At 42.4% G+C, this 9,804-nt stretch overlaps 1 protein-coding gene across 4 annotated transcripts; it reads left to right on the forward strand.

Moving 5' to 3' along the window:
• Positions 1–1,494: 1,494 nt before the first annotated feature.
• Positions 1,495–9,297, forward strand: TPBG (trophoblast glycoprotein). 4 transcript variants are annotated; one of them, XM_042847431.2, is made up of 2 exons: positions 1,495–1,707; positions 2,389–9,297. In XM_042847431.2, exon 2 carries the CDS (start codon positions 2,633–2,635, stop codon positions 3,797–3,799), a length of 1,167 nt encoding a protein of 388 aa, XP_042703365.2. In that variant the 5' UTR covers positions 1,495–1,707; positions 2,389–2,632; the 3' UTR covers positions 3,800–9,297. The 4 variants fall into 4 exon arrangements, with proteins under 4 accessions (XP_042703365.2, XP_065444161.1, XP_005299691.2 ...); XM_065588089.1 differs by lacking the exon at positions 1,495–1,707 and adding an exon at positions 1,733–1,866; XM_005299634.4 differs by lacking the exon at positions 1,495–1,707 and adding an exon at positions 1,873–2,020.
• The last annotated feature ends 507 nt before the right edge of the window (positions 9,298–9,804 follow it).

The following is a 9,804-nucleotide window of genomic DNA, read 5'->3' on the forward strand; positions in this document are numbered from 1 at the left end:
TTTACATTAGATCTAAAATCACTTATATTTCAATCATGTTTGAGCTTCAGTTTTGTTCATTTTAATCAAACATAAGTTTATAAATAATCAGCAGAATGTTCCCCAAAGCCACCTGTCCTAGAAATCAGTTGGTATGGGAATGAATATTTTAGAACAAAATATCAGGCTAGATTTAAGTGCAAAATCATCATTAACAAAAATGATGAACCCCAATCTCCTTAAGTGTGCCCTAATCATCTGTTCTCTGCAAAGGTGGGCTGGCTCCAGAGCACAGTAGCTATTTCTCAGGTCTGACACTACCTTTTTGTCCCCAAGCATTACTGCACTGAAAGTTGTGTGCTGTTGTGATCAGTTTCACACCTGGAAGGGAAGGCTGGCATTCCTATGTAACTGGGCTGGCTGCTCTTGTCCTCTTTGAACACCTTGATGAAGCCTCCAACAATGCCACCGAGAGACAAGGTGAGCAAGGTACTATCTTTCATCGGTCCAATAAAAGATAGTACCTCACTCATCTTGTCTCTCTAATAGCCTGGGACCAACAGGCTAAAACCACATCCCTTAGCTGAGTCACATACAACCCTAGTACTAAGAAAAACAGGAGTACTTATGGCACCTTAGAGACTAACAAATTTATTACAGACTGTCCACATATCTATTCAAGTGACATCATCATAGGACCTAATCACATCAGCCATACCATCAGGGGCTCGTTCACCTGCACATCTACCAATGTGATATATGCCATCATGTGCCAGCAATGCCCCTCTGCCATGTACATTGGCCAAACCGGACAGTCTCTACGCAAAAGAATTGATGGACACAAATCTGACATCAGGAATCAAAATACTCAAAAACCAGTGGGAGAACACTTTAACCTGTCTGGTCATTCAGTGACAGACCTGCGGGTGGCTATATTACAACAGAAAAACTTCAAAAACAGACTCCAACGAGAGACTGCTGAGCTGGAATTGATATGCAAACTAGACACAATCAACTCCGGTTTGAATAAGGACTGGGAATGGCTGAGCCATTACAAACATTGAATCTATCTCCCCTTGTAAGTATTCTCACACTTCTTATCAAACTGTCTGTACTGGGCTAGCTTGATTATCACTTCAAAAGTTTTTTTTCTCTTAATTAATTGGCCTCTCAGAGTTGGTAAGACAACTCCCACCTGTTCATGCTCTCTGTATGTGTGTATATATATCTCCTCAATATATGTTCCATTCTATATGCATCCGAAGAAGTGGGCTGTAGTCCACGAAAGCTTATGCTCTAATAAATTTGTTAGTCTCTAAGGTGCCACAAGTACTCCTGTTCTTCTTTTTGCGGATACAGACTAACAGGCTGCTACTCTGAACCCTAGTACTAGTCTTTGTTGCAACAGCCCTTCTTTGGTTCTCCAGCCTTCCTCTCACACTGGAGGGCAGGGAGGATAATTTATTTTTTCCCCACACTCGGCTGTCAACCAGACACCACTGTCAGCCCACCTCGACCATCTTGAAACCAAAATCTCACTTACACATCCTTCATCTGACTAAAAGCTTTAGTAGGGGGACGTTTGATCTTCAACAGGAGTCTGAGAGCAGGGCCGGGGAGGTTCTCCTGTCTTCAACATCAGTCACATCCGCCTGCTCTGCAGGGATCCAGTCAGTTCCTCCCTGGCCGGACTGGGGAGCGCTCCACGTGGCTCCGCTCAGCTCCAAGGTAAATGTGCGGAAGCAGCACCAAGCTGGGGAAGCCGGGACCTCCCTCTGGGGCTCCATGGCACCGGGCAGCGTGCCAGCGCTGGGCTGCGAGGGGATATTCCCGGAACAGTGAGCGGGTGTTCGCAGGGGGCATGTCCCAGCCCCTCCCCTGGTCGCGGTTGGTTTGTGCTGGCAGCGGGGCTGGGCGAGGCGCTGCGCGGGGGCGGGACCGCAGGGGAAGAGGTGGCCGCCGAGCTGGGGGAGCCCGGTCACTTCCTCGCACTCGGTTGCCGCGGAGTTTGCCCGGGGCTCGCTCGGCGCCGAGCCGGGAGGTGAGGCTGGAGGCGGCGGCGCGGGGTGCCGCGCCTCGGCACAACTTCGCGGGTGGAGTCGGGTCTCTCTTGCAGCGGCGGCTTTGTCGCAGCTGCCACCTCTGGACTGGGGCAGCCCGATGAGCCGGGCGGGGCGCCGGTTCCGGTGGGGATTCAGGTTTACCCCGGCGCGGGGAGCTTCCCCTGGGACAGCGGAGCCGGGCTGTGCCGGGTAAGGAGTGATCCCGGCGGGCCGCCCTGCGCGGGGTGGGGGGCACGAGTGAGGCTGGGGAGCCTCCCTTTATTGCTGGGGGGCGGGGGCTGCAAGGGGGGCGCTCCGCACGTCCGGCGAAGTGCTGCTGCTTTATCCGTCTCTTTACTCCTTGCAGGTCTCGCTGGGGGTGAGGGGCGCCCCTCCCCCTCGCCCCGAAGAAGGGGAGCCGGTGGCTGCCTGCGAGGCGCCCCAGGCCCTGAGGCTGCGGCACCTCGGCCGTGAGGAGGGTGCCGCCTTGCTCCCCTCCTGCGCGCCCCGGGGGCAGCAGAACGTACCCCGGGCGGAGAGTTTCTGTCCAGGCTCCCGCGGCGGGCAGCAGCGTCCGGATCCCGGCGAGCGCGAGCCAGAGGGGCGCGAGGATGGCGGGGCGCGCTCTGCGGGGCGCTGCGCCCCCGGCCCCGGGCGGGGAGAGGCGGGCGGCGCTGGGGCTGCTGCTGCAGGTGCTGCTGGGCTGGGGCTCGGCTCAGCAGCCCGGCTCCTGCCCCGCGCCCTGCGAGTGTTCCGAGACGGCCCGGACGGTGAAGTGCGTGAACAGGAACCTCACGGCGGTGCCCCCGGACCTGCCGCCCTACGCGCGGCTCCTCTTCCTCACGGGCAACCGGCTCGCCAGCCTCCCGCCCGGCGCCTTCCTTTCGCCGCCGCTGCCCCAGCTCAGCCTCCTCAACCTGAGCGGCAGCCACCTGGAGCAGGTGGAGGCGGGCGCCTTCGCCAGCCTGCCCAGCCTGAGGCAGCTGGACCTGAGCAGCAACGCCCTGGCCAGGCTCAGCCCCGAGGCCTTCGGCAACGCCAGCAGCCCCCTGGAGAAGCTGAACCTCAGCAACTCCCTCAGCAACCAGAGCGCGGTGTCCGCCCTGGCCGAGCTGCTGGGCTCGGGGGTGCTGGGCAACCTGAGCCGCCTGGAGCTGGCCGACAACAGGCTGCTCTCCCTGCCTGCGGGCATGTTCTCCTCCCTGCCCAGCCTGCAGCACCTGGACCTGCGGAACAACTCCCTGGTGAGCTTGCAGGCCGCGACCTTCCACAGCCTGGCCCAGCTGCAGAGCCTCGACCTCAGCCACAACTCCCTGAAGTGCCTGAAGAACGCCACCATCGCCCAGCTCCGCAGCCGGCCCGCGCTCCGCAAGATCAGCCTGGACCACAACACCTGGGTCTGCGACTGCTGCATCGAGCACTTGGTGAGCTGGCTCAAGGAGAGCGACCAGGTGGAAGGGAAAGGGGCCTTGAAGTGCTCTTACCCTGACAAGATACGGGACAAACCCCTGGTGAAGATCAACAGCTCAGACCTGGACTGTTCTGTGTCTGTAGACATCCAGTCCCAACTGCAAACTTCGTATGTCTTCTTAGGGATAGTGCTGGCTCTCATTGGAGCCATTTTTCTCTTAGTTTTGTATTTGAACCGAAAAGGAATCAAAAAGTGGATGTACAATATCAGAGATGCATGTAGGGATCACATGGAGGGATATCACTACAGATACGAGATGAATGCAGACCCCAGGCTAACAAACCTCAGCTCTAGTTCTGATGTATGAAGATACACTATGGAAGCAGGGCAGGGCACAATAGCTATGCATGAAATGTAGACTTAAGCTTTACCCCCATGCTCACTTCCCCTCTCCCAGAGAAACAACAGATTTATTTGTGCCACGTGGGGAATATGCCTCCAGGTAATGTAAAGGTGATGACTATTTTCTGTTACCCTGAAACATTGAGCAATTGTGCATGGTGTTGGGCTGTACATAAGAAACATGCTGCTATTCCCTCTCTTCCTCCCCCCACCACCTGTTTTTCTTTGGAACTTGCTCTCAATACTTATTTGAAACATTTTTCAAGATCTAAAGTGAAAAAGATCCTCTCTTTGATGTTCCCAAACCGCAAGAGCATATACAATTTACCAATACAGATACTATCCAACAAAAACTGCCTCAACTTTTTTGGGAAAGAAGCTTTATTCATCGATTACAGTTTTGTTCTTATGTATCCTAACCGAGAAGAAAATAATTTTATTCCATAAGCTACCTGCAGATTTAAAAAGCTCCTAACAACTCTGTACAAAGAAGCAACTAAAATAGTGAGCATGCACAAATACTTTGTAGTTTTACATGTTAGGGAAAACTTACAACCTCAATAAGCCGCTTACTCTTTTGTAAAGTTCTTTTTGATGGCAGTTTACATGAAAATAGGATGCTTTTTTAATATAAACTGCATATAAACTCAGTTTGAACTGTTAAATAATTCAATAAATGTTCTTACAAAGAACTACTGTTGTGCTGAAATTTGTTTAATGATAAAACTCTGAAATAAATGCACGGAAGTATAAGTTTGGGAAATATAAAGTTATTCACAAGTAGTTGTACCGTATTAATTCATGGAAAACAAATTCTGTTTTTATAGAACAGGGTCCAGTTTAGAGTCTGGTTATAAGTATTCACGTGGCAATTTGTGAATCACCGTATAAGACAAGTTCTCCACAGGGAGAACAGATTTCCCTTAGTAAAAAGCCCAGCAAACAAAACAAAAAACAAAGAGGCTAATGCTAGGTTCTCCCTTATCACTAAAATACTGCAAGATTATAAACAAATAAAAATTACGTGAAAACGTACACTGCAATTAAAAATCAAGTGCGATGATGCATGCTTAAAGCTTTAGAAAATTGCATCTAAACTATTGCTTTTAATTATATAGCAGATTTTCCATAATAAATTAAATGTTGACAAATCCTGAAGGCACAATTTGGCACATGAAACTTAATGTTTATTATTTGAAACTTGCAATCCTTGGGCAATACTGCAGTAATTACACTGTGCATCATGTTTTGAGATCTGACCTAATTTTACTGCTTCTTAAAACTACTAACAGGTCATCTTTAATAATAATTCTATACATGTTTGTGCTTGACATTTGCCTATGAATGACATTTTGTTTAAATGTTTATGCAGAATACATAAGGAAGGACTTTATCATATTGCCTAGTATTTAATTTTGATGGCACATTTTGAAAGGATAGCAACTGAACCATCTGTAGCCACCAATAACCTAATGAGCTTTTTCTTGTAAACAGATTCTAAATGAAAGGGGACAGATTCACATTGAACTTTTAACACTTAATTTAATATTTCCGCTTGTTGGCTGAGCACTTCAATTATTTTATCTGACATTCTTAAACAATACACATAACGTAATATAAAGTTTGTCTGGTACATAGATTATTTTTTGCTTTTAATAGTGAAAATTGTAGTAGCTATATGCTTTTCATAAGACTTTTTATGAACATAAAGTAGCTCAAACTAAGATATTGGGTAAAAATAAAAATATATATATAAACTTAGTCTGACAGTTGTCACCATTTAAATGCAATTTTTTTTATCCTTGCGGCATGTGACATTCTCAAAGTAATTAATTTGTTTTAAGACTAACTTCTGTAGCTTGAAATCATCAACATTCACTAACACTGACATTTTGTTTTTAAGGTACACAATTCTGAGAATAAGGAAAAGGGACGAACTCCCAAAATTTTGATGAATGTATTTTAAAACTAATGACCTACGATAGCTTCTCCTACTCTGATGATGAATATAAGGATCACAGAACACTAGGTTCAGTTTTCAGATTTAAAAAAAAAAAAAAAACCTTCCCAAAAGTCAGTTAAAGTATTTAACAATAGTGAAATTAGTGTCTGAATAACTTGCTGTGCAACTACCAAAAAATTCCTTAAAGCTCATGATTACTTAGTAAATGCAAAATAGTTTGTGTTATAAGATAGTATTTTAGTTACATGACAAGCTATGTTGTATTGGTTATTTCAGAGATTGTCACCTTCCATGTGTTTGTACAGTGCCTAGAACAACGGGGCCTCAATGTCATTGGCCTATAGGTACTACAGCTGTATATAATGTATAATAATAATTTCAAATATATACCAGCCAAGCAGTTTCCTGGAGGCGTGGCCTTTGTTAATAGATAAGTTTAAAAATAAATACAGTAAAATATCAGTCTTTCATACATAGCTTATTAAGGATAGCTAATTGACTATCTTAGTCACATAATCTGTAACTAAAGAATTCAGCAAGTCCGTGTTTGTGTAGTGGAAAAGTGTCTCAAGTGTACCAACATCTATTAGACTCAATGATTATCAGTGTTTTTGTATGATAGTCACTGTAGTAAAATTGTTGAGAGAATTGGTGACACCTGCTTTAAAAATAAGTTCTGCCATTTGCTTTCAAGTAGATTTATTAGTGTATGACCATTAGACTGTGACAGTGTTGTGTTATGCTGATACGCACCTAAAATTTTTGACCAATAATGAATGCTTTGGTGTTTTTGTAGAAACTATAAAATGCATCTGAACTTTAAAATCTTTTCTATAAAATTCATGGTTGGAGCTTGTCTTCCTTTCCTATAAGAAATAGTTAGTACACAGAAGACAAGAATAAGATAGTTATAAAAGTGCTTCTGAATTTTTAAAAAGTGTACATTGTAAATGCTTTGGGATTGCAGGGTTTTCTAAAGCGTACTCTTTCCCACTGCTTATCCTGCTTTGACACCTTAAATTTCACCTAATTACTACTTCCAAAGCAGTTTAATTGGTGGGAGGGCTATTTTATTCCTTCAGACGTTAATAAAAAGTATGCAGTATTAAATGCTTTCAACCTTTTTATTTATATATATATATAGGCAACATCTGAAAGTTCCAAATGGGCTGGTTGTCATTGAGGTTTCATAGGAAAGAGCATCTGGCCTAAAGCAAGGGGGTAAGCTTCAAGAAGGATGAGTAGCCAAGAATCAAAAAGGATAAATAGTATTAGATTAAGGGGTCTCTTGCTGTCCTAAAAGTAGTCTAATTATAACAAGCTTAATCTTCTTTAAGAGAGGGAAGCAAAGTGAAGCTGGGAGTTAGAAGAATTTTAGTATGCTTCTCATAAATATGAAGAAGTGTAGTTTGGATAAATTGTCATTGTCCATTCAGGGACAGAAAATTCCCCAAATCTTCCTAAGCCCAGTCAGCTGTTAGGTAGCTAAACATTTGATATGTTCAGCAAAACAGTGCATGACTGCTAAATTAAAACTCCAAAAGTAATCAGAATTTTTACACACCTGTTTTTAAATCTTTTCTTGTTAGCTAGTTTAACTTTTAAGCATGGCTAATAATGCCCTTCTAACAGATAGTCAGGTGAAGCCATCAGTCCAAACCAATATACAGTACTGGCCAAAGCTGCCATCGGACTCGGAGTTATACCTAGACATGATGGTAACATTCAAAGTTTTGTTGCACTGAGAGCTAAAGCTCTAATTTTATAACTAACAAGTGTTTTCAATGAGAATTTGTTATAGATCTATACTGTTTCTCCTTTTTCTCATTCCCCAGAAATCCATTTGTAGATATATATAATGAAAGGGTTCCACAAACAGAAAATCAGTCTGAGTACAACTGCATTTTGAGATTCACCGTTGTCATTTGCTCATAAGTTTTTATACTAAAAGGGCCCTTGTCAAGGTTGACAGGACCAAAACTTGACACACACTTTTTCCTCTCTGCAGCAGCTGAGTGTTCATGAGCAACCGCACAATAACTCTGAACATGTGATGAAGGAAAATAACATTTGGTAAGACATTTTAAATTCCAAGCTTCCAAATTAATTTTGTCTACTGTGATGGAGGGCGAGGGGTTAAAAAGATAAATTGTTTTTAAAACTATGAAAGACCTTGATTATACCCATTTTAAATTTGTCAACAATGATAATCCCAACACAGCTGATAGATGCAATTATTGATTGATATCAGATAGCGTTCTTACACTGTTGGAGACCCATAGGCTTTCTTACTGTGGACTGTCTTCATGGGTCTACACGCATCTTATTTCTAACGAGCTATGGCAGCGAGGTTTTTGTGCAAAGCAAGTAGAGCTAGGTTCTTGTAATGTTCTTAATGCAGGTGTTTCACCTGTGACATTTTTGGTATGGCATAGTGGAATATAGATGTATGTAGCATAAAACGTATGTGATCCTTTACAAACAGATTTACATGTTTTCTGCCCGAATGGGCTTTCAGTACTCTTTTAAGTGCAAGTTCTTTTAAATTAGCAAACCAACAAACTTGTAGTCTTTAAGACTGCTGAACATTATGATGTTCTGGGCCTGCTGCAGTTCCTATTAAAACAATGGAGACTCCCATTGAATTCAGTTAGATTTAGATATCTCTAATGTAATCAATATAAATCAAAATGATAAAAATGGGGAATGATTAAGCTACTAAAGTTTATTTTAATAGATATATTTTTATTGTAGCTCTTTAAATAGTAATTATTTACATTTTTCCCCAAAGCATTCATTGGACAGCATTTTCCTCTTTTGGAAAATGGTGAAATAATGTGTCTCTTGAGTTCTCTAAAATTATGCATGAGATAAGATCTAACATCCGAACAAACTAGTAGTGATATGTTAATAGACATTGTGGTGAAAGATTTAGAAAGTTAGTCTGATTATTCTAGAAATCTTATGCATGGAAGAGACTTGTAAAATCTTTAAATTCAGGGCATGTGCAAATTGAAGCTAGGTTTTATTATTAAGAATGATTGTTGAACAAAGACATGTTGGTTTTGCTACCAGATTACTTATAAATGTTGTGTGCTCTCTTGATTTATCTACTTTAAATTTTATAGGCAATGCTGGATTGTGGTTTTAAATAAGAATGTAATTTTTCTTTATAGTAGAGATTATGGATGTGGTACCAATTTTCATTAACTAGTACTGATGAAAGCCATTTATGTGCAAACTGCATGACTTTTACTTGCTTAAAAAAAAAATTGACAAATGATTTAAGGGATTGTGGCCTAATTATTCTTGTTGTTTTGCATGTAATGTGATAGCTTTCTGCTTTTTAAGCTTAATATGTGCAGTACTTTCCAAGTTGCATATTGATTTTTAACACTATTAATGATGATGGATTTTCAGGTTTTTAATGGTTCGATCAAAAAAAATCTGTATTTTACGGTCTGCAAATATATATTTACATATAAAGAAATTATGGTGACTGATAGTGTCAATTCTCTTACTATGGGGAAATTATAAAAGAAAAATTGCCAAGAGTTCTGCCTACACAGAGGTTGCAGGCTCAGTCACTTAAAACAACAACAACCAAAAAACACCTTTTCCCTTGGGAATAAATCTCATTTTAAAAATCCCTATTTTTTTAGGAACATTTTAGATTGTGACAAAGTGGAAATAAAAGTGAAGGTTGCTGTTTCATCTTCTGAGACGTTGATATTGCAGAGTGTTGAGGTCATTACAGTACCGTTGTGTTTTTTGTTTAAAATACACTGGCTCAAGAATAAACCGGAATACATGGTCAGTCTTAGCTCTAACTTTTTTTGTTTTGTTTCATTCTTAGTGTTAACTTAGCACAGAAAGATGCTTAAATGTAAACATATTGGGGTCGTCTACATATTGGAGTTTTACAGTCTACAAACATCCAAACACTTACGTGTATGTTGAACTTTATTTACTAGCGTAGTCCCATTGAAGCCAATGGATTTGTTCAT

This window comes from Chrysemys picta, chromosome 3 (genome assembly GCF_011386835.1).
Source record: "Chrysemys picta bellii isolate R12L10 chromosome 3, ASM1138683v2, whole genome shotgun sequence".
NCBI lineage: Eukaryota > Metazoa > Chordata > Testudines > Emydidae > Chrysemys > Chrysemys picta.